Genomic DNA, 25,507 nt, shown 5'->3' on the forward strand with positions numbered 1-25,507 from the left:
TAATAAAAAAAATTTAAATAAAATAAAAATCCATATCCCTCAGTGATGTCTGTTTGTATAACCTTACTTACACACCTAGTCTTGATTCATTTTAGCATGCATCTGTTGAGCACGTATAGTGTGCCAAACTCTGTACTATGTGCTAGGAGTGCAAAGATTAATAAGGCATAAGTGTCATTAGCCATTTAGTCTAGCTGGGATTAAGGGAGAGGGAAGTGGGGTTAAAGGAAAACTTTTTAGTGTTCAGTTTTTTGTTGTTGTTTTTGATTTTAAGTAGGATCCACACCCAACATGGGTCTTGAACTCAGGACCCTGAGAGTAAGAGTTGTGTGCTCTTCTGACTGAGCAAGCCAGGTGCCCCTTAAGTGATTGGTTTTTTAAACCTCTATATGCCATTTGATACTGCTTAGGAATACACACACACACACATATTTTTTAAGATTTTATTTGTTTGAGAGAGAGCGAGCATGAGCAGGGGAGAGGGGCAGAGAGAGAGAAAAAGCAGACTCCCCTCTGAGCAGAGAGCCTGATGCGGGTGGGATCATGACCTGAGCTGAAGGCAGACGCTTAACCAACTGAGCCACCCAGGCGCCCCGGAATACATTTCTTTTTCACTTACCTCACTTTTCAAAAAACATTTTTCTTAAAGCAAGGAGAGATTTTTTTGCCTTTCTGTCTTTGCTGGATTATTTTGTTTCATACCCTCCTGTGAGAGGAACGCAGCCTCGGAATTCTCATCACGGTGTACAGGAAGATGTGTCAGCCAACCACTAAGGATCATTCAGAGTAGCTCTGTGAAGTGAAGCCTGCTGGCTCTTTGGCATCTATAGTAGTACCTGGAATATCGTTCCTCCAGTTTTTATCTGTGCAAACTATCCTTTATGTCATTTTTCAAGTTAAAGTCATGCTCTTTCTCAAATCATTTTGAAGCGAAAAAGTGATCTCTTATGCCTCCATACTCATGCATTCATTCAACAGATATTTATGGATTGCCTTGTATATGGCAGGTTCTGTTGAACCATGAGGCGGGAAGTGAGCTATGTCACTTGTGGACTGAGACAGTTAAAAGCCCACATCTCCCTCAGTCTCTCTCTTCCATTTTGGTGGCAACTTGTTAAGATAGTGGAACTTTAGGATCTCAGCAGCCCAGATCCATAAATCGTCTTTTTTTTTAATATTTTATTTATTTATTCATGAGAGACAGAGAGAGAGAGAGAGAGAGAGAGGCAGAGGGAGAAGCAGGCTCCTAAGGAGTAGGGAGCCTGATGCGGGACTCGATCCCAGGACCCTGGGATCATGACCTGAGCTGAAGGCAGACACTTAACCGTCTGAGCCACCCAGGCGCCCCATAAATCGTCTTAAGGAGAAGAACTAACTTCCTCAGGTTTAGTGTCCACTAGAAATAAACCTTCATTGTGTTAAAACATTAAGATTTTGGGATGTTTGATACCTGTGCATAGCCTAGTCCAATAAAGGGTTGTTTTTGGTCTTGTACTGGTATGACAGTGCTACTATAAATATTCTTATAGTTTGCACTGTGTAAGAGTGTCTTGGATTTATATCCAGGAGTAAAATTGCTGAGTTGCAGAATGTAAAGACAGTCTACTTTACAAGCCAGTACCAAGATGTTTTTTGAAGTAGTTTTGCTACTTTGCATTCCCACTAGCAGGAAAATTCTCTTTGCTCTACATCCTTGATAATACTTGATTTTGGTCAGCCTTCTTAATTTATGCCAATCTAGAAGGTGTAAAATCATATCTGCTAATGGCCTTAACTTACATTTCCATGATTTTTTACAAGGTTGGGCATGTTCTTGTGTATTTATTCATTTTGTCGTCTTCTATGAAATGCCATTCGTGTCATTTGCTCATTATTGATTGGATTGTCTTTTACTTATTTCTTTATAGAAATTCCTTATGTGTTCTGAGTACAATTTTTGTCAGCTACTTTTGTTGCAGAGATCTCCTGATTTGCAGCTTATCTTTTTATTTTATGGTATAGAATGTAGTCATATTTATCAGTTTTTTCCTTTAGAGTCATAAAGATACTCGTCTACATAAAGATACCCTCCTATATAATTTTCTAAAAGTTAGAATTTTTCCTTTCACATTAAATCTTTAATTCATCTACAGATTTTTTTGGTATAAGGTAGGGATTGTCACCTGCATTCTCCAGAAGGAATAGCTTGAGGCAGAAGGCTTATGTATCTTTTCATTATTAGGAAGTTCATTCCCAGGGAGAAGTATGGGAAAGGGGGAGGAGCACTTCTGTAGTGGTGGCCTGTATGGAGTACAGGAAGTTACAGAAAGTCAGTCTCAGGATCATCCAACGGGATAAGAAGAAGGATCTATCTAACAAGATGGGATCTTTTCTCATCACGTTGGTCATAGGTTCACCTCACAGTTAACTCCCCTGCACCACTAGGTTGCCCTTGTGTGGATGGCGGTGTGCAGCTCAGGAATGAAGTGCTGTTGTGCTGTTGTACCTGCATTTACAAGGTGGCCACATCCAATATAGAGCTGGTAGGTGGAGTAGCAGCTTGAATAAGAGATAGGTGAGGCTGAAAGGATTGGAAAAGATGAATAAGTGGTGTGGTATCTAGTACAGGATCCAACTTCTTAGATAAAAAATATTCCTATCAGGGTCTCTCTACATTATTCTATTTCAGGAATGTCTTTGCTCCTCCTGGGCCTTTGCTCTTCCACATAGATTTTAGAATTAGCTGTCTAATTTTTCATAAAACCCTTTTGGGATTTTGATTAAGATTACTTTGAATCTAGATTAATTTGAAGAAATTTGGCATTTATACAATTTTGAGTCTTTTTTATTATTTTTCTTTTTTGTTTACAATTTTTTTAAAGATTTTATTTATTTATTTGACACGGGGATGGGGGAAGAGCAAGCACAAGCAGGGGAAGTGGCAGGCAGAGGAAGAAGCAGGCTCCCCTCTGAGCAATGTGGAGCTCCATCCCTGGACCCTGGGATCCCGACCTGAGCCAAAAGCAGCGGCTTAACCGATTGAGCCACCCAGGTGCCCAATTTTGAGTCTTAAGTTCCCAAACATTAGTATCTCTCCATTTATTAGTTCTCCTTAATATCTTTTTCTCCTGTATAAAGATTCTAGTTCCATAGTTCCCAAACTGTGCCAGTGTACCCTGGGATACACGCCTCAGCTCAGAGGCACCATGGGATTTTACATTTTAGAGGGAATCAGTGATCGCCATCTATTGAACACTGTGGATTAACAGCTCTAGGGAGTTCCACAGTTTCAACATTAAGTGGTGATACCTTTCATGATGTCTGTCTTTATGAAGCAGTTGTTGTGATTAAAAGTACAGAAATCAAAGTGGAACAGAAAGTGAGGGTGGGCAGTGCCTGATTCTTGTATTATTCAGTGCCCATCAGGTGCATGTTTCCAATTTGTAAGTGATTAAGAAAGAAATTAAAAAAAACTTCAGTTTATGTGTATTGCTTTTTAATATTTATTCATTCATTCATTCATTTATTTTTAAAAGGTTTTATTTATTTATTTGACAGAGAGAGAGACAGGAGAGAGGGAACACAAGCAGAGGGAGTGGGAGAGGAAGAAGCAGGCTTCCCGCCAAGCAGGAAGCCCGATGCACGGGGTTCGATCCCAGGACCCTGGGATCATGACCTGAGCCGAAGGCAGACACTTAATGACTGAGTTATCCAGGCGTCCCTGTATTGCTTTTTTAAATAACTACTAAGTTTTTGGGATGTAAATACTAATAGTTGTTTGGACCTAACTACTAAATAAATGAAACCGTTAGGAATTTCATTTAGCATTATCAATAATTACTGAGAATAGCAAGGGTACCATGAATTGAGAAGGTTTGGGAACTTCTGTTCTAGGAACTTCATAGTTTTTTAATTATGTTATAAAAGGTATCTTTTCCCCTTCCAATTTCATTTTGTTTAGTATACAAAAATGCAACTGAGTTTTGTATATTCCTCTATCTTGCAAAATTTGCTAAATTTGTGTTTATCTTAATAATTTATTGTAGTTGTTGAGCTACCACCTCACACCTGTCAGAATGGCTAAAATTAACACAAGAAACAACAGGTGTTGGTGAGGTTGTGGAGAAAGGGGAACCCTCTTGCACTATTGGTGGGAATGCAAACTGGTGCAGCCACCCTGGAAAACAGTATGGAGTTTCCTCAAAAAGTTAAAAGTAGAACTACCCTATGATCTAACAATTGCACTACTAGGTATTTACCCAAAGGATACAAAAATACAGATTTGAAAAGCACATGCACCCTGATGTTTATAGTGGCATTATCGACAATAGCCAAACAATGGAAAGAGCCCAAATGTCCATTGATGAATTGGTAAAGATGTGGTTTATAGACACACACACACACGCGCACACACACAGACACACAATGGAGTATTACTCAGCCATCAAAAAATGAAATCTTGCCATTTGTAATGATGTAGATGGAGCTAGAGTATATTATGCAAAGCATGCTAAGTCAGAAAAAGAAAAATACCATATGATTTCGCTCATGTGGAATTTAAGAAACAAAACAGATGAACATATGGGAGAGGGGAGAAGGGGGGGAAACAAACCATAAGAGACTTAACGATTGAGAACAAACTGAGGGGTTTATGGAGGGAGATTGGGTGGGGGATGGGCTAGATGGGTAGATGAGTATTAAGGAGGGAACTTGGTGCCCAAGCATATTTTTAGTGGCCAATGAGTTATGCAATTGGGTCTCTATGATACCTTATCTATTTCAAGTAGTATGACTCATTCCACTTTTGCTGGTGATTATAAATAACTTCCAAAGTTCAAAATCAAATATACAAAGCAAGATATATTCAGAGAAGTCTGACTTTCAATTCAGTCCCCTCCATTTTGTTCCCTTCCTTCCCCAAAGTAACCGTTGAAAAAATTATGGTTTATCCTTCTATTAAAAAAATAATAAGCTTGGGATGCCTGGATGGCTCAGTCGGTTAAGCCCGCATCAGACTGCTTGCTCAGTGGGAAGCCTGCTTCTCCCTCTGCCTGCCACTTGCCCTGCTTGTGTGCTCTCTCTCTTTCTCTGACAAATAAAATAAAATCTTTAAAAAATAATAATAAGCTTGGGCGCCTGGGTGGCTCAGTTGGTTAAGCAACTGCCTTGGGCTCAGGTCATGGTCCTGGAGTCCCGGGATCGAGTCCCACATCGGGCTCCCTGCTCAGCAGGGAGTCTGCTTCTCCCTCTGACCCTCTTCCCTCTCGTGCTCTCTGTCTCTCATTCTCTCTCTCAAATAAATAAATAAAATCTTTAAAAAAATAATAAGCTTGTGTGTGTATGTGTGCATGTCTGTGTGTTGAAATACCTTTCCTTTCCACTTAGATAAATGGTAGCATATCATACATATATTTTTCTCCCATCTTGCATTTTCATTAATAGTATCACTCCATGGGATAGATTGATTAGATAGATTGATTTCCTCATTCATTTTACTTCATAGTAGGAGTGGGAGTGGGAGGTACATCATAGCTAATTCAACCAGTCTCCTATTTATTGCCATTTGAGAGGCTTCCAGTCTTCTGCTGTTACAGGTAATACAGCCTATTATTTATGTATGTTAATTTATATATGTCTCTGTATTTTTGCCCTTGTGTCTTTGGGTTAGATTCCTAGAAATGGGTTATCTAGAACTGTACTCCTAAACACTGTGTTACACTGCTTTCCTATGAAATAAAAATTAGAGATTATTTAAACCAATCCTCTTTTCAGGGGAAAAAAGTCAATATAATGCCCTAACTCAACTCCTTGAATCAATTTTGAGGGGGAAATTAATACAACAGAAAAAATAAATAAAAGGAAAACTATAATAAAATATATATTTCTATTTGTAAGTACTTGATCACAACTTACTATAAAAATCAGAATGAAATGCTTCTATCTATTTATAGGCTTGACCTTAATGCAGTGTCATACAGATATACTGCTGTTGATAACTCCACCAGCAGGAGCATGTTACTTTAAGTGATACGATATTCCAAATGGTAAATAACAGTAACTTCTCAGTAAAAGTGAACTGAGCAAGATGAATTCCAAGCTTCTCTTGGTTTCATAGTGGTTGCATAGCTGGAAAATTAATTGAGTGTGTGTTAAAACTGTGTAAAAAAATGTCTTTTATATGCAAAATAGAGCTCTGTTCTAGGTTCAAATAATTATATAAATATATATATATATATTTTTAAACTATAAATCAGTGTATGGTGGGACATTCAAGAGTTGTGAGGATGTGGGGTGCCTGGGTGGCTCAATTGGTTAGGCAACTAATTCTTGATCTTGGCTCAGGTTTTGATTTCATGGTTGTGAGTTCAAGCCCCATGTTGAGCTCCACACTGGGTGTGGAGCCAACTTAAAAAACAAATTAAAAAAAATAAAAATAATTACAAAAAAGAGTTGTGAAGGTGTTCCTGAGTGACTCAGTCAGTTAAGCATCTGCCTTTGGCTCAGGTTATGACCCCAGGGTCCTGGGATTGAGCCCCATATGGGCTCCCTGCTCCCTGCTTCTCCCTCTCTCCCTGCCCCTCCCCCTGTTTCTTCTCTCTCTCTCTCTAATTAATAAAATCTTTAAAATTAAAAAAAGGGGTTGTGAGGACTTGCTGGCACATTGCAGAATGCTGGTATCTGTGACATCTATTCACTAAATACCAGTAGAACCCCTCCCCCCCTTTTTAAAATATTTATTTATCTTATTTTAGAGAGAGCAGGGGGAGGGGCAGAGGGAGAGAGAGAATCCCAAGCAGACTCCCTGCTGAGCATGGAGCCCAACAGGGGGCTCAATCCCACCACCCTGAGATCATGACCTGAGCCAAAATCAAGAGCTAGACACTTAATAGACACTGAGCCACCCAGAGACCCTAAAACTCCTTTTCATTCCTATGGGTGTTTATTTGTACTTTCTCTGTTTAAATTTTTCAGAGGTATTGTACTAGTTTTATCTGAGATCTAACTTATAGCTTTATTGATCTCCACTGTATGTATAATATTAGTCTTCTGTTTAGCAGTTTCAGCTTATATCTGAATTATTTTCTTCCCACTTCTTTGGATTTCCTTTTTTGTTTTTGTTTTGCTTCTTAGGCTAGATGCTTAACTCATTAATTTTTAGTTATTTTTTAAAGTAAAACTTCAGAACTGTAAGTGTCTTGGAGTGCTTTAATCACATCCTACAAGTTTATGTACATGTAGTAAAATATATCCATTGTCAAAACTTTTTTTATCTTCCCAAACAGAAACTCTCTCCCCATTAAACAGTAAGTCCCCACTTCACTCTTTGTGTCTCTATGAATAATTTGACCACTCTAGGTGCCTCATGGAAGTGAAATTATACAGTATTTGTCCTTTTGTGTTTGGCTCATTCTACTTAATGTTTTCGAAGTTCATCTTTATTAGAGCACATATCAAATTTAACTTCTTTTTGCAGATAAACATGCTCTACAGTAGGTATATACTACATTTTGTTTATCTAATCCTCTAAGTTTTGACACATAGCTTTTTCATTCTCATTCAATTCTAGTAAGTATTTTCTAATTTCCTTTATGCTTTCCTTTCTTAACCTGTTTTTTAGAGGTGTTTTAAAATTTCCAAACTTAAGGAGTATTTTTCTAGTTAAATCTTTTTGTTATTGATTTCTAACTTGACTAACTTCAGTTAAACGTATAGAGTAATTCTAGTCTTTTGAAAATTTTCTTTGTCTCAAAATATTTTTATTTTGTCCTCATTCTTGAAAGAGAGAGTTTTGTTAAATCTGCAGTATGTTGGCACCTGTCCTCATTTTTGAAAGAGAGTTTTGTTGAATCTGCAATATGTTGGCACCTTCTCTGAGAACATTGAGAATGTTCCAGTGTCTTCTGGCTGTCATTATTGGTATTAAGAAGTAAACTTGAAGTCCAATTGCCCTTTTTCCTCCTTTGGCTGATTTTAAGAACTCTTTGCTCTTTCACCTTAATTTCACTATCATGTGTCTTTTACTTCAATTACTTTTTTATCCTGCTTTTGATTTATTAGGGTTCTTCATCTTATGGATTTGTGTCCTTCATCAGTTCTAGAAATTTCTCAGCTACTAATTTATCTGGTAAACCAGTCCCTCATTCATTCTGTCCTCTCCTTCTGAAACTCCAAATAGTTCTATCCAACCTACTCATCTTACTTTTCTTTCATATTTTCTATCTCTTTGTCTCTGTGTTGCTTTCTAAAGTGACTTTCTAAAGATACATACATCTCCGAGTTCACTAATTCTTTCCTCCTCTTCATCTATACTCCTTTTTACTTCAAATGTCAAATTCCTGTTTTCAGGTATTATGTTTTTTCTTACTGAAAGTATTGTATGTTGGTTTTTCAAATTTGCTTTTTTTTCAAGCTTCTTGACATGTTCTGTGTCAGATCATTCCACCTCTGTTTTACCTGTCTGTTTTGGATAGTTCTCAATCCCTGTGCCTTGTTTTGTTTTCTGAATTTTCACTATGAGATGTTCCTTTTCCTCGGAATTTTATCTTTGGGTATTATTTGAGACCTGTGTTAAAGTTCTTATCATTTTATTTTGCCATTCACCAGCATGACCATACTCAGTTATACCTATTTGGGAATTTTGGGGACCTCAGAGCTGGGATGAAGTCAGACCAAAAAAACGTGCATTTTCTTGTTAGGATTTCTCAGAGATCCTTACCCTCATCCCCCACCCCACAGTATCACTGGACTCAAAATATTTAAGATTTTCTTGTTCCCTTTGGCCCAGAGGGATTTATTCCTGATTTAGTCTTACACAGATTATACTTTTTAGGTCTCAGTCTTATGTGGAAGGGACTTCTATTAGATTTTTCAATTTAGCAGACGCGGTTTTATCACTTGCCCCGTGTGACAGCCATCAAAGTGGAATTTGAAGATCTCCAGGGGTTAGTCAAAAATCCCTCAAGAATAACTGGATTAGTAAATTGCTTACTCTCTTGTTGTTGATTTCACTCTGCCGTGGGCTCTATGGAAACATCCTTTTCATCTTAACTAGTCTGTCCTTGCATTTTTATAGCTTTGATATGTTATCCACGCCTTTATTTATTTGAGTTTGAGCAAAGTTTCTTTTCACTTTTCCTTCTTTATTCTTTTCCAGTGCCCCAGTTGTGTTTTCTACATCTCTTTCCCTCTTTCCCTTTTCCTTTCTGGCTTTGCTACTAAATCGGCTTAGTGTTATGGCCATTGCCACCAAATAAAAACATTCCTTACCTTCCAATTTGTGGACTTGCCTTCCATAGTGTGTGTTGTCCATTTGAGGTGATTTGGGATATTTGTAATTGATAATTTCACTCTCAAAGGCATTTGAAGCTTTTTTGGAGTGGGAGGGGAAGAGAGGCCAGTGGTTTGGGAGCTCTTGTAGCTTATTGAGAGATTACTAAAAGTCTTATCAAATACTGTTGTATTATTACATTCGTAAGGTACTGAAAAATTAAGATTCATTATTTATATAAAATGTAAGTGAAAATACAAAGCAAACTGTGCTTTTTACAATTGTGTTTTTTTGTAATACATGATGTATACTTGAAGTACCGTAGTTGATCCAAGGTAGATCATAAAAAAATTAGTAATTTTTACTAGTTTGACTGGTTCCATGCACCACTCCTTTTTTCATTTCTGTTGTATATTTAGCTTCCCCTAGTCTCCTTCAGTAGACAATTGAGGAATTGTTTGTCTTTGAGTCGTGTCACAATTAAACAATGGGCCTGTTAGAGGAGTACAGTGTGTTTTGGGCTTGCTTTTTGTTTTGCCTACTTGTTTTTCACTGAAAAGTAGCAAAAAGTGTTTGAACAGATTTGGAGAGAGGCACTACTTATCATTTTTTTAATAAAACATTTTTGGGTAATGATGGAGCAAAATATTGGTAAATCAGAATTTTATCATGAATTGTTTTTATATTTTTTATTGCTTCTGACTAGAAATAGAAGATGTAAAGAACCTTATCACATCATTATCTAGCACTTCTTAGGCATTTGACACCATCAGTAGAAGCAATACACAAAAAAATAACACTGTCTTATGGAAAAGGATCAAAGACTAGGGCCGTGAATCAGCTGTTAGAGGAAAAGTATAAATCTTTCCAAAGATATTTTTGTTAATATTGGGTAGTTTATATGTTGTCTAGTGAAATGCTGTTCAATAGAGAACTAATAAATTTAGGAAGAATAATATGAGGCCACAGAGTAAAGTACCATAAATCAGTAAATATTTTTAATACATGCAAGGATCTGTGTTAAACATTAAAGGAGATAGTACAATGTATAATAATAGTAGTCGTAGATAGTACAATATGTAAGAGTAATAGTGGTGGTGGTGGTATAATCCCTGCCTTTCAATTGCTTGAAGTCTTAAGCAGGAAATTCACCTAAAATAATAAATGATGCACAGTTGTAATTCATTGCCAGAGTGGTCCTATATTTTTTTCTTTTTTTTAAGATTTGATTTTTAAGTAATCTCTATACCCAGTGTGGGGCTTGAATTTACAACCCTGAGATCAAGAGTCACATGCTCTACTGACTGAGCCAGGCAGGCGCTGCCCGCCCCCCCCCCCCCCCGCAAGTGGTCCAGTCTATTAACATGATTAAGAAAAGACAGAATGAGATTAAGAGTTATTAGTAGACCTTGAATTCTGGTCTTAGTTTTGTTAGTAATTAGATTTGTGTGACTTTAGGCAAACTGCTTATTCTTTGGGGCATCAGGTCCTTCTTATATAAAGTAGGAAAGATGGGCCAGATAAATTCCAATCCGACTTTACTGCTCTCTGAATTGATTTTCCTGTGTAACTTGTATTGAGAGGATGTGGAGTGTTTTTTTTGGGGGGGGTCATTCTTGTTCAGAGGAAGTAAAGGATCATTTTGCAAAGGGATAGACAGAAATGACCTTATATAGGAAATAATTATTGCTGAGCATTGAAAGATTTGGTTAGATAGAGAAAAGGATGAAGAAAACGTAAAAATGGAGAAATATGTACACAACACAAAGATGATTTAGGCCAGAAAATTCTTTGGTGTATTTGGGCAACATAAGGCATATGATATATGTCGTGTATTTATATGATATCAGATTGATTCAGTAGTAAATGTCCCAAATATCAGAGTTTAGTCCTCAGTCTGTTGGTTATAGGTAGCTCTAAGCAAAACTTGAATGCATAGAAACTCTTCAGGAAGCTAGTTAGAGCTTTTATCCTCTTGCTCTGGACAGCAGCTTGAAGACAGAGATACTACTTAGAGAAATCCTGAGGTGAAGTGATGAAGTCATCCTCAGCTAAGCTGGTGTCAGAGCATCAAGGATCATGTGTATAATTACTAAGATCTAATCATTTATGTTGCTATCATATTTATCATCTTGAGGAATTTCATTAAGGACGTCTGTGACCCATATGTTTAATGTTAAATTTGGGCTTTAGGGGCGCCTGGGTGGCTCAGTCGTAAGCGTCTGCCTTCGGCTCAGGTCATGATCCCAGAATCCTGGGATCAAGCCCCACATCGGGCTCCCTGCTCAGCGGGAAGCCTGCTTCTTCCTCTCCCACTCCCCCTGCTTATGTTCCCTCTCTCTCTGTGTCTCTCTCTGTCAAATAAATAAAATCTTTTAAAAAAAATTGGGCTTTATTTAGACATATGTTGCCTACAGGGTAGGTACATCATGTTAATTGGGATTTCCTTGAGACAGCTAATTCAGCCTTATCTATAATGTACAATCACCAAGAGGAATTTTCTGAAACAAATAATATATTCCCCTTTAGTTCTACTGGACTGAATTTGTGCAGCAAATTAAAAAGCTGCTGTGCAGTATATTAAAATAGAGCAGTAAAGAAATTTTTTTGGATAACCGAAGTGTAAGGAAAGGCTGTGTTCTGAAAGTTGCCCGGTAGTGTTCTTTGCTTAGAATTTTGTGGAGGTTTTTTTTTTTCCATACAAATGGCAATTAGTCTCTCTGGCTAACCCAGGAAAACCTACTGATCTTTCTGATTTTTGTTATGAAAAATAATATAGTAAATACCATTGCATGTGTATAGATTTTCAACCATGTTTAACCATGTTAAAGGTTTGATTAGGTTTATATGCCCTCGCTTGGAAATCTAGCCATTTATTACCGTTTCCTATGTTTAAAATGTGGGGAGTATAGGATGAATAAAAAGGGGTCTTCTGCCACCCCAATAGCACATTAAAATTGGGGGTATGAGGGTAAAGTGTAGAGCTGGGATATACTTTAAAGCAGCAGTTCTCTAAATGTGGTCTATGGTACTGTTGGGGTCTATGAGGTCAAAACCTATTTTTGTAAAAGATATTCTTTGCTTTTCATACTGTTGAAATTTGCATAGCTGGTACAAAAGTAGTAGTAGGTAAAATTGCCTGTGCTTTAACACAAATCAAGTAGTGGCTGTGCACTTAACAGGGTTTTTTTTGTTTGGGGGGGGCCAGAGGGAGAGGTAGAGAGAGACTGTTAAGCAGTCTCCATGCCTAGTGTGAAGCCTCATGTGGGGCTCAGTCTCATAACCCTGGAATCATGACCTGAGCTGAAATCAGGAGTCTGATGCTTAATGACTGGGCCAACTAAGTGCCCCCACTTGCAGGTTTTGTTTTTTGGTTTTGTTTTTTAAAATATTTTATTTATTTACTTGAGAGAGAGAGAGAGAGCATGAACTGGGGGAGGGGCAGAAGGAGAGGGAGAGGCGGACTCCCTGCTGAGCGAGGAGCCCAACCTGGGGCTCAGTCCTTGGACCCTGAGATCATGACCTGAGCTGAAGGCAGCCACTTAACCGACTGAGCCATCCAGGCGCTCTCCCCCCACTTTACTTGTAGGGTTGTTTTTTTTTTTTAAAGCTAGTTTTACTTAAGAATGTACTTGATGAGCCCTGGTGGCTCAGATGGTTAAGCATCTGCCTGCGGCTAAGGTCATGATCGAGCCCCTCTTATTTATGTAAGTATTTTTTGATGAAATAAATATTTAACTTGCTTTGATTTCTCATATAGAAAATATAGACATAAACAATATAGATATAGATATAGATATAAACAAAAATTATTTGGGATCCTCAGTAATTTTTAGGAGTATAAAGGGGTCTTGAGGCCAAAATGTTTTGAGAACTGCTACCTTTTGAAGAAACTAAGTGGCTTTTAATATGCATGTGGCATGCATGACCCAACTTAGTTGTGTTGGTCTTTCCCTTAGTAGCTTGTGAACTCTTGGAGAAGAACTAGATCCTCCTTTATTTTCTCTAACTTATAGCATAGAGTTTTATAAATATTAATGATCATGATAGTAGCAGCAGTATTCAGTCTTTATTAGCTCATTTAATCTTTATGAAGTAAATACTAGTTCCTTTTTAAAAATTGAGGTATAATTTACATAGCTGAAACTTACTGTTTTAAAGTGTACAGTTCAATGGTGTTAAGATATAAAAAGGTTATACAACCATTACCAATGTCTAGTTCCAGAACATTTTCATTCCCCAAGAAAAAACTCCGTACCCATTAGTCGTCACATCCCATTCCCCTCCCCTCTCAGTAACCACTAATCTACCTGCTGTCCTTATGGATTTACATGTTTGGGACATTTCATATAAATGGAATCATGCAGTGTGTGGTCTTTTTGTGTCTTTCTTTTTCCACTTATGTTTTCAACGTCCATCTATGTTGTAGTACTTTACTCCTTTTTGTGGCCAAATATTCCATTATATGGATATGCCACATTTTGTGTATCCATCTGTTGGTTATCTTTTGGCTATTATGAATAATGCTATGAACATTCATAGGCAATTTATTTGTGGATATGTTCTCAATTCTCTTAGGTATATTCTGGGAGTGGAATTGCTAGGTCATATTGTAGATAATTCTATAACTTTTTGAGGAACTTACTACATAATTCCTTTTTATTTTCTTTAATTTTTAAAATTTTTTAAAAAAGATTTTATTTATCCATCTGACAGAGACACAGTGAGAGAGGGAACGCAAGCAGGGGGAGTGGGAGGGGGAGAAGCAGGCTTCCCAAGGAGCACAGAGCCTAATGCGGGGCTCGATCCCGGGACCCTGGGATCACGACCCCAGCCGGCACCTGCTTGCTTGCTTGCTTGCTTCCTTTCTTCCTTCCTTCCTAGTTTCAGAGGTAGAGTTTAGTGATTCATGAGTTGCATATAACATCCCTATAGTTAAGAGTCTCTTATGGTTTGTATACCTCTCAGATTTCATCTTATTTTATTACATAATTTCGTTTTAAATAGGCTTTTTCATGGAATAATTTTAGATTTACAGAGAAGTTGCAGAGATCATAGATTTCCTGTATACCTATCACCTATCTTCTCCTAATGTTAACATAAACCCTAAAATGTCTGTGAAAGCAAAGACGCCAACATTGGTACATTACTGTTAGCTAAATTCTAGATTTTATTGGATTTCACCAGTTTTTCCACCATGTCCTTTTTTTGTTCCAGAGTATAATATTGTCATGTCTTCTTAGACTCCTCTGCTCTGTGACAGTTTCTCAGTCTTTTGTTTTTCATGTCCTTGATAGTTTTTTTTTTTAAGGTTTTATTTATTTATTTGACAGAGCGAGCACAAGCAGGGGGAGGGAGAAGCAGGCTCGCTGAGCAGGGAGCCCGATGTGGGGCTCGATCCCAGGACCCTGGGATCATGACCTGGGCCGAAGGCAGATGCTTAACCAACTGAGCCACCCAGGCACCCCCATCCTTGATAGCTTTAAGGTGCATTGGTCAGGAATTTTGTAGAATGTCCTTCAGTTTGGGTTTGTCTGATGTTTTTCCCATAATTAGACTGCGGTTTTGGATTTTGGGAAAGAATACCACAGAGGTGAAGTATGTTTCTCATCACATTAGATCAGGTGGTGAGTGATGTCAGCATAACTTATTACTGGAGATGTTAACCTTGATCACTTGGTTATTGCAGTGTTTGCCACATTTTTCCGCCATGAAGTTATTTTTCCCTTTCCATACTCTACGCTTTGGAACTAGGTCCAGCCTACACTCAAGTGGGGAGGGAAGTTAAATTCCGACTCCTAGAAGAGGATTTGTCTACATTTATTATTTGGAATTGTTTTGTAAGGATGATTTGGCACCCCACCATTTTATTCATTTTGGGGGCAGGCAGAGGGAGAGGGAGAGAGAGAATCTTAAGCAGTCTACATGCTCAGTGCGGAGCCCAACACAGGGCTTGATCTGACGACCCTGAGATCATGATCTGAGCCAAAATCAAGAGTCAGATGCTTAACTGACTGAGCCACCCAGGTGCCCCTTATTTATTCATTTACTTGTATTGATATGAATTGTGTCTATTTTTTTTTAAATATTTTATTTATTTATTAGAGAGAGAGTGAGAGAGAGAGCATGAGAGGAGAGAGGGTCAGAGGGAGAAGCAGACTCCCTGCTGAGCAGGGAGCCCGATGTGGGACTCGATCCCGGGACTCCAGGATCATGACCTGAGCTGAAGGCAGTCGCTTAACCAACTGAGCCACCCAGGCGCCCTGAATTGTGTATATTTATTTTATACTTTGGGTTAAATATAATGCTACTTTATTAATTTGTTGCTCCAGTCATTCCAGCATTGGCTTTTGAAAACTCTTTCCTGGGGTACCTGGGTGCCTCAGTCAGTTAAGTGTCTGCCTTTGGCTCAGGTCATGATCCCAGGGTCCTGGGATCGAGCCCTCCGTTGGGCCCCTGCTCAGCGGGGAGCCTGCTTCTCCCTTTCCCTCTGCAGCTGCCCCTGCTTGTGCTCCCTCTCTGTCAAATAAAATCTTTAAAAAAAAAGGAAAAAGAAAACTCTTTCCTGTGTGTGTTCCTATCCTTTTTAAGTACTTCCTACCTTCTGACAACATAAGATACTCTAGGCTCATCTTGTATTTTCTCTGTCCCAAGGCCTAGAACCAGCTGTTTCTTCAAGGAGCCCTGAGGTGCAGCATTCACAGTGTAACCAAAATCTGAACATACTGTCTGTTGTAACTGGTGATTTAAGATGAAAGTGAGCAATCTGTTTTGCCTTGATGTTATGGTCACATAAGAAATAAACATCTGTCTTGATTTATCATGCTCTCAAGTAATCTTCCAAATATTGTTAACTAAGCCTTATTTTTCTCCTATTTGTAGCAGTATATAAGTCCTCTCTGGTGATGCACACCTGACAGCCCACACTTAAGAACAACCAGTTGCTTCTCACGCCAAAGCAAAACAAACCCCCCGTGATGTGACCACCTGGTTTGGAAGAATCATCTGACTATGTCATCTGCCTCACGTTCTTATATTCCACCCCGTTTCTTCTTTTGACTACCAATAGTAATTTCACTTCAAGCAGTCTTTCTCACGATAAGAGATTTTTTTTTTTTACTCTCTTCTCCCAGTTCTTCTCTAGCTAGCTCTCCCCAGAAAAGTTTATTTTCCCCCCTTAGCCTCTCTCCTTCCTCTTTTTAAGCTGGAAAATAACTGTCATTATGGCAGATAAAATACACAGTGGTTCTAGTGACACATACTCTTATCAAGGGAAACAAAAGCTATAAGATTTGAAGTGGAATTAGGTACAATAATCTCTTCATTCCTCAATTCTCCTCAGATGATACCTACTTTTCTTCAGGTACTAACATTCAAACTAAATAAAAAAATAAAATAAAATTTATTTTTAATTTATTCTAAATACAGTTGGCATTCTTTTCATTGTACATATACAAAGTTTTGTTCACTTACATGCATTGAATAACTATAATCAAATCAGGATCTAATTACCAATCAAAATCTTGTTTACTGGGGAAATGTGTTGTTTCCTAATCTCATCTGGCTTCTCCCTCTCCCTGCTACTCTGCCTGCTTGTGCTCTCTCTCTCCTTCAAATAAATAAATAATCTTAAAAAAAAAAAAAACTCACCTGGAAGTTAAGCATCCCCTTCCCTTTACTGCTGACTTTAAATGTGTATAATCTACTGTTTTTAAAGGCCATATATATGGTTTATATAATAATAATATATGTATAAACAGGGTTGACATTTCCACTGAATTAGTCATGTGGATTAAGAGGGGTTACTTGACTGCCTGCACAGGGCATCACGGGATGACAGAATCTTGGGATTTGGCCACACTCTGGTTTTCCGCCAAACTCTAGATTTACTTTTGTCAGTGTTCCCAGATGGGTCAGGTTCTGTGGGCCTGTCTGCAAAGCGTGCAAGGGACTAACATGTAGTTAGAGTGTCAGATTTTCTTAGAAACCAAATATTGCATCAGTGGCACATTCTCATCCTTTAGGAAAGTTTATATGAAGGCTAAGTTGTAATCACAAGGCTAGTGATCATGGAGTCAGATTCTTCATGGGGAGTGGCGTTGGTTGATATATTTAATAGCAAGTGTATCTCTGCTCTAGATATGGACCTATCAGAGACCTATCTTTTGATTGATTGGTCAGAACATAGTCTTCCTCTGCAGAATTCCCTGTTATTTTTTTTTTTAAAGACTCCATGTTGTCTGTCTTTTCCTTGGAATATATACTCTTAGAATCGATTGTCTTTTGATATGTTAGTATCATCATGCTTTCCCAAAACTTACCATAGTCCTCTTGACTTGGCTTTTCAAACATTCCCTCAGCTAACCATTTACCAACTGTTAGGGGAGATTACCTATAGTAATAACCAATTTCATCTCTTACTCATTGAGTTTTACAAATTTTGCAAATTTCACTCTAAATGGATTACCTTTTTAATTCAGAGTTGGAAAGAGGATAATTATTACTGTTTGTGCTTGTCTGTACTATTTTTTACCTTGTGATTAACTGTATGATTTTGCCTATCTATTTCAGGCCATATCATAATTTCAAAGCATGTCTGATAACGGAGAACTGGAAGACAAGCCTCCAGCGCCTCCCGTGCGAATGAGCAGTACCATATTTAGCACTGGAGGCAAAGACCCTTTGTCAGCCAATCACAGTTTGAAACCATTGCCCTCTGTTCCAGAGGAAAAAAAGCCCAGGAATAAAATCATCTCTATATTCTCAGGCACAGAGAAAGGTAAATAGCTACTGTTGTGTAAAGAGTCTCAGTTATTTTATGTTACTGATTTTGATGTCTTTTTAATTGAAATATATAGTCAGTTGAGATTTTTATAGTGAGAACAATAAACAGATCCAAGAAAACTGTTGATGGTGTTATATAGGCACTATTAGAAAGGCTAATTAACCTGTGATAGGAAAGAATAAAACTAAATTTAAATTTGTTCCTTATCTACTTGTTATATCCAATGAATTTCTGTAATCCTCTCCTCCATTTTCTAAGAGAAATGGGCTGTAGTTTATGGCTTCCCAACATAAATGAGATTTGGATATTTGAGAAAGATCTAATTAAGAGTTTCTGATTTTTCAGTAGTAGTAATACTTAGCACTTTTTTTTTTTAAGATTTTATTTATTTATTTGACAGAGAGAGACACAGTGAGAGAGGGAACACAAGCAGGGGGAGTGGGAGAGGGAGAAGCAGGCTTCCCGCCAAGCAGGGAGCCCGATGTGGGACTCGATCCCAGGACCCTGGTATCCTGACCTGAGCTGAAGGCAGATGCTTAACGACTGAGCCACCGAGGCGCCCCTACTTAGCACTTTTCATCATGTATTCTGTTATGCCCTCAGAAGCATCTGAGGCAGCACTCAGTGATCAATACGTTAATGTGTCTCTTGCAAACATTAGCTAGTCCAGGGTTTCTCAGCCTCAGTAAGATTGACCTTTGGGGGCCGAATAACACTTTGGTGAAGAGATCTGTCTTGTTCATTAAATAGTCATCTCATCTAAGTTGAAGTCACTGCATTTGTTTTGGTGCCAAACCTAAGGAAAAAAACTTGTGGTTTTCAGAGCTTTTCGGACTTTAGAATTAGATAGGGATTATGGACTAGTAGTGGATTCCAGAGTAAGAATTAGGGATTAGGGGCACCTGGGTGGCTCAGTCTTTAGGCATCTGCCTTCAGCTCAGGTCAGGATCCCAAGGTTCTGGGATCGAGCCCCGCATCGGTTCCCTGCTCGGCGGGAGGCCTGCTTCTGCCTCTCCCACTCCCCCTGCTTGTGTTCCCACTCTCTGTGTCTCTCTCTGTCAAATAAATAAATGAAATCTTTAAAAAATAATAATAATAATTAGGGATTAGTTTATTTAATTACATTAAGCATGACAATATGGCTCTGATAGCCAGTAATAGCTCTAAGTGAAGATAAAGATATATTTCTACTTTTATAGCTAGGTTAACATTGAGAAGTAAACGCAAGTGGCAAGAATAGTGCTTTATATATAATAATAAGTACACATTTAACTTGAGAGTTAAGAATACATAATCAGTGAAAATTTGAATGAGGTCATATATTTAATATTAATAAAGAATCAAATCTTTGAGAATTTAGATTTGCAGACAGGATATCATCATGGGACAGTTGAAACCTATTCCTTTTATTGTATATCTCTTATTTCTAATTTTGCTTTTAAGATTTCAGTGTGGTTATAACTGAAAACCCTCATGGAAGTATGTTTTTTAAGTATGTATGGGAAGAGAGCGGACAAGTATGTGTGGGAGAGCACTGAATGCGCATCTTCCATAGTAGTAAGTCAGTATTTTTAGAGTAGGAAAACCTAATAATGTCAGTGTAAACACAGTATTTATAATTATGGTGGTTAGAAAACAAATTTATGCAGGTTAGTACCAGAAGAAATTGCTGACAGGGTTGAAATGACTTGCCTGTAGAGAGCAGAATGCAAAGTGAGGTAGGGGAAGAGTGCCTGGCTGGCTCAGTCTGTGGAGCATGTGACTCTTGATCTTGGGGTTGTGAGTTTTAGTCCCATGTTGGATTTAGAGATTACTTAAAACAATAAAACCTTTAAAAAGGGGGGTGTAGGGGAATACTCAGGGTGGGATAAAATGTACTTAGGGACAGCCTTGGAAGGGCAGAAAGCACACAAAATGAAATGGGTGATGGTAGGGTTTGTGAGCAGATTGAACATGCATTTACATACATTCAAAAGAGCATACCCATCTCTCTGATCATTTTGAGAATCTTACAGTTTTACCTTCTTTTCTTAACTCCACTTTCCCTTCCTTCCCCCGCCCCAGAATTGCTCATCAGCTGTTACTAACTCAAGGTCCCCCCATACAAAGGGAGGGTGAAGGTACCTAGGATGGTTCTGATTGAATTTATCAGCTCTTGAGATCTCTTACGTTTTGTTTTTGTGATTTCCGAAGTCTTTTTGTTTTCTTACGTTAATCACATTCAAGATCTAATAACTTTTTAGTGTTAATCTTAAAACTTTACAGGCTCTTTATTTTTATTTTTTAATTTATTTATATATTTACTTATTTTAGAGGGAAAAGGAGAGAATCCCAAGCTGACTCTACGCTGAGCAGGGAGCGCTGAGCCCCATGTGGGACTCAATCCCCCGACCCTGAGATCATGACTTGAGCTGAAACCAAGAGTCCAACGCTAACCAGCTAAGCCACCCAGGCACCCCTACAGGCTCTTAAAAAAAAAAAAAAAAAAAACTTTGCCTATCTTATTCAGTTCCTATTTTTCTTTTCTCTTAAAAAAATTCTATTATAGGGGTGCCTAGGTGGTACAGTTGATTAAGCATCAGACCCTTGGTTTCTGCTCAGGTGGTGATCTCAGGGTTGTGAGATCTAGCTCCATACCAGGCTCCATGCTTCGCACACAGTCTGCATAAGATTATCTCTTTCCCTCTCTCTCTTTCAAATAAATAAATAAATCTTGAAAGAAAGGAAGAAAGAGAGAGAAAGAAAAAGAGAGAGAGAAAGAAAGGAAAGGAAAGAAAGAAAAAAAGAAATCTTTGCCAAACTAGGGGTCAAAGATACTTTCTTAGTTTTCCTAAAAGTTTTACAGTTTAAACCTTGAACTATCTGGATTTGTTTTTTATGTTTCTGTAAAGAGAGATCCATATTCACTTTTTTAAAAAAAACCAGTGTCCCAGACCTTTCATTGAATCTTTTATCATTTCCCCATTGACCTGCAATACAAGCCATTATCGGTCAGGTTTCCACGTATGCCAGGGTCTGTTTCTGTGTTCTCTTTATTGTATTGGCTTATTTGTCCCTGAGCTAATACTGTACCGCCTTAATTACTATAGCTTCTAATTCTTTTTTTTTTTTTTAATACCTGAGAGAGCAAACCTACCAAGTTCTTTTTTATGATCTTTTGGCCCTTGGCTCTTCTCTATACATTTTAGAATTTGTTTATCATATACTTTAAAAAAAAAAAAAAAACCTGTTGAGGGCGCCTGGGTGGCTCAGTCGTTAAGCGTCTGCCTTCGGCACAGGTCATGATTCCAGGGTCCTGGGATCAAGTCCCACATCAGGCTCCCTGCTCAGCAGGAGACCTGCTTCTGCCTCTCCCACTCCCCCTGCTTGTGTTCCTGCTCTCGCTGTGTCTCTCTCTGTCAAATAAATAAATAAAATCTTAAAAAAAAAAACTGTTGATATTTTGATTAGAATTGCATTGAATTTGTAGAGCAAGATGGGAAGAATTGCATTCAGCTTTGTAGTTGAGAGTAGAGCATCTGCAGTCACTTTTTATAACCTAGTTGGAGGGAGAGAGAGAGATGAAATGTTTAGAGGGTTGGGTGCTCCTTAATTCCTCTCATTCCCTGGGGCTCTTCCCTCCCTTTCCAACCCAGCCTCCCACACTTACTATTCCTTCCTGGAAGCTGACATTTCCGATGAAACTATGACCTGAAACTTTGATGATTAGGAGGAGGAGAGAGCCCTGTGTGTGTGTACTCATATTCATGCTTATACGAACACAGAGATCTACCTGCTTAACCATCCCCAGCATTTCTGAACTGGCATTCTCCTGCCTACATTCTGAACGGCTATTTCTCTCCGTAGTTTTATCTGTATTCTTTTCATCTTTAGGCATTCCTCATTCATTTTGTTCCATGATAAATAGATTTGTTATAAAGGGGGAGGGCTACAGCGTATCGTTAGTCTATCATCTTGAAGCAGGAGTCTAGAAGGGAATAACTGTATTTTTATTTTAAAAAAAACCATAATTTCCCTAAGATTTTTGCTATCTCCAATATAAAGCCTGATCTAGGGATACTCATTTTATGCTACTCAAATTTACATCCCTATTGCTGTCCTTACTAACAGACAGCTGTTTTCATGAAAAAAAAAAGAAAGAAAAGCTGGACTGTCTTCCGTTATTCATTTTTGGTTAATCAGTGTCACTGTAAGAGTTAAGAAAATTAGAAATTACACGTCTTATGACAACTTGATTGAACAAATCTTTTCACATTTTGATACATATGTATCATATGAACCCTGTGTGTGATCAGAGATAAAGTGATAAACAAAGCAGATGGTGTCCCTGCTCTCATAACACCAAAAGTACAGCATAAAATTATGAATTATGAAAAGTGGTAATAGGGATAGTGTAAGATGTCTGTCCTTTCTGGGAAGGTTTCCTAAAGAAGTGACAGTAGAGCTGAAGACTAAAGAATGAGTAACTGAAGGGCGCCTGGGTGGCTCAGTCGTTAAGCATCTGCCTTCGACTCAGGTAATGATCCCAGGGTCCTGGGATCAAGTCCCACATCGGGCTCCTTGCTCCGTGGGAAGCCTGCTTCTCCCTCTCCCACTCCCCCTGCTTCTGTTCCCTTTCTGGCTGTGTCTCTCTCTGTCAAATAAATAAGTAAAATCTTAAAAAAAAAAAAAAAAAAGAATGAATAACTGAAAATAGGTAGGAGGATTTTAATAGTTAAAATGCCTAGAAAAGAGTTTCAGTGGCCCACCTCCAGGAGGGATCATAGCACATTATGGGGCTGAGTATAGTCCAGTGTGACTTGAAAGCAGAGAGGAGGAAAGAATAGCATGATGTGTGGAGGAAACTGCAGACAGGAGAGGAAGCTGAACAGGTGGGCAGGGAGCAGGTCATAAAGGGCCTTGTATTCCATGCTACAGAGCTCAGATTTTATCCTGTTTCCTAGGGAACCATTACAGAATTTTAAATAGGGGAGGGACCTGGACACATTTTTGTCTTAAATAAGAGAGACTAGTAGCTGTATAGAAAGTAGGTATGTTGGAGGCCTAAGACTGAAGTTGGAAACTAGTTAGGATTTTGCAGTAATCCAGGTGAGAAATGGCTTAACAAGTACAGTAGTTTTGTTAATAAAAATGGTAATGAGCCACTGTCTTGGCTTATTTTGAAAAAGCTCTATTCTGTCAGCGTTGAATGGTATAGTACTTATTAACCAAGGCAATTTTCTAATTCAGTCTGTATGCACTTTCACTTCTGGTTAGTGAGGAAGATGATGGAACTGTAAATATCCCTTCTGGTCTAAAAATTGAATTCTAAGATTAATAAGAGTAGCCCATACCCATCTTCCTATTTTTTAGAGAATACCCTTCTCTGTGACGAAACACAAAGGTTTACTACTTTGAAGCTGTTCTGGGTCAAAGAACAAAGGGGTAATCACTGATTCTGTTAAGAGTAGAAATAGAAGAGTCTTCTTTTTAGAGAGATGGGGATTTTTTTAGCCTTAGACTTTAGCTCCAATGTAGCCTAAAAGGTGGTGGCCTTAAAAAATGTGGCAGTGCCATCCTTAGGATTCCTGCTAAGCACCTTCTGTATAACACATGACATAGGGGCCCCACCTCTTAGTGGACAGTTGCTGCCTGCCTGCTTGTTTTATTGTCTGATAAAGTTGGAAAGTGGTTCTAAGAATCTTGTTTCCCCCTCCTACCCTAACAAATTGTGGGTTTTATTGAAAGAAGTTTCTTTCCCTGATTCATTATTTCCCAGCAAGTGATCCAGTTGCCTGGTGGACATCTGTTGATAGATGATTGTGGGGTTTTCGGTTCGTGGCGGTCCTTCTAGTTCTTGGTTTCCAGAGTTATAAAGGAATGATTCTTTTTATGTAACAGTAGCCTTCCCACGGATTGTTTGATTTGAGACACGCTTCACTATCTTTTTGTTTTAGATGTTTTTTAAAATATCCCGTTCCCTTCCTAAGACAACTAAAATACAGGGAGTATTTGTATGTATGTGTGTGTATTATATAAAAAACAAATGAAATTAAATAGATTTTTAGGATATTGGGTCATTTCCTTTATAGTGGACTAATGTATTTAAATGTCCCAAGTTCTGCTTGTTTTTACTTCTTTAACTTTTTATTCTGTACTCCTAATATATGTGAAACTTTCTTTAATATATGTCTCTAAACTCAACATTCCCAAGTTGGAAAATATGGCTGGGCCTTAGACACAGATGGAACCAGGAATTATCTTGCTATATGTCTTGTCTTTTTCCATGTTACCTGGCTTTATTTTTTAAATTTCAGGCTGTTTTTTTCTCTGTGTGTTAGGAAACAGCCCTCAACAGTTCTTGGCATTTATTTCTTACAACTTCATTCACTAGTGAGAGACTGATTTTCAGGGTGTTAAGTCTGGCTTAGTTTAGGTATTCACTCCTGACCCAAGCTTATTGGCTGGGAGTGTGCAGGGAACAATGGCTAACCTGGCTTGAATTTCATGCCTACCTTGGACCAGTCATCTGTAGTCAGGGTCATTTAAGAGAATAGTATCTTTGCCAACCACATGCATATCAAAAGTGGGGTTCTGAACAGATTTTTTAAAAGAAGAGGAAACAAGTACTTTTATAGTACATGAAATTGTTTTTCTGTCATCAATTCAGAGCCATATAAAAAGTAAACTGTTAGTTTATAGTTGGTTAATAAATATTTCCTCCTATATGCAGGATACAGAGTTAGAAGTCTAGGGACTTCTAAAGAGAAGTAGAGGGCATGACCTCAGAATACTCACAGTGTAGTTGAAAATGAGAGGTTGTTTGTGATAGATGGAACTGTGCATTTCAGTAGAGTTAGCAAAATTTGTACTAGACTTAATAGTTACAGTTCGCTCTGCTCCTTGCCACACCTAATGTGCCCTGCCCACTTACCATAGTCAGATCTCTTGTAAATAAATAGGTGTCAAAGAGACCTAAAAAGTAGATGGACATTTGAGCACAAATCTATCATCACTAGTCAAAAAAAAAAAAAAAAAAAAGAAATAGTATGTTTCCCACTAATGCTAGGTCAGTAGCATCTTGTAAACAAAAAATAGTGTACAGTGACATTCCAACTGTAGATACACAGACCTATCAACAACGACTTTTAGCTCGTTTATATTAGAAGACTTTTCTGGTTAACAAAGCAGATTGACAATATAGTAGATTGACCACATGCCTCTATTTGCTATCCCTCCCCAGACCCAAGTAAAATGACAGTTAAAAAAAAATTTTTTTAATATCACAAGGGCAAAAGGAATAGAGGAAGAGACATAGTATACATACTTGAAAGATAGGATGGAAAAGTGGTATCTGACTAAACTGAACAGACAAGGACCTATCCTAAGCATTTACAGATGGGAATGTCTGTGAGAAGTGAACCGGTTTCCTTGTAAAAATCTCAGAGGCTTAGGATTTAGAGACATACAACATGATGTGTGTGTGTGTGTGTGTG

General features: G+C 38.2%; 1 protein-coding gene across 1 annotated transcript in view; it reads left to right on the forward strand.

Moving 5' to 3' along the window:
- The window catches only part of PAK2 (p21 (RAC1) activated kinase 2), a 91,354-nt gene that overhangs the window by 28,458 nt on the left and 37,389 nt on the right, over positions 1-25,507 (forward strand). Inside the window, exon 2 of the mRNA XM_028100842.2 lies at positions 17,819-18,026. Coding sequence (XP_027956643.1) covers positions 17,840-18,026 — 187 coding nt within the window. The 5' untranslated portion in view covers positions 17,819-17,839. The remainder of the gene's footprint in view (positions 1-17,818; positions 18,027-25,507) is intronic.

The sequence above is a fragment of the Eumetopias jubatus genome, unplaced genomic scaffold (assembly GCF_037043125.1).
Source record: "Eumetopias jubatus isolate StellerSeaLion01/CBP00866 unplaced genomic scaffold, mEumJub1_p1.0 scaffold_1, whole genome shotgun sequence".
NCBI lineage: Eukaryota > Metazoa > Chordata > Mammalia > Carnivora > Otariidae > Eumetopias > Eumetopias jubatus.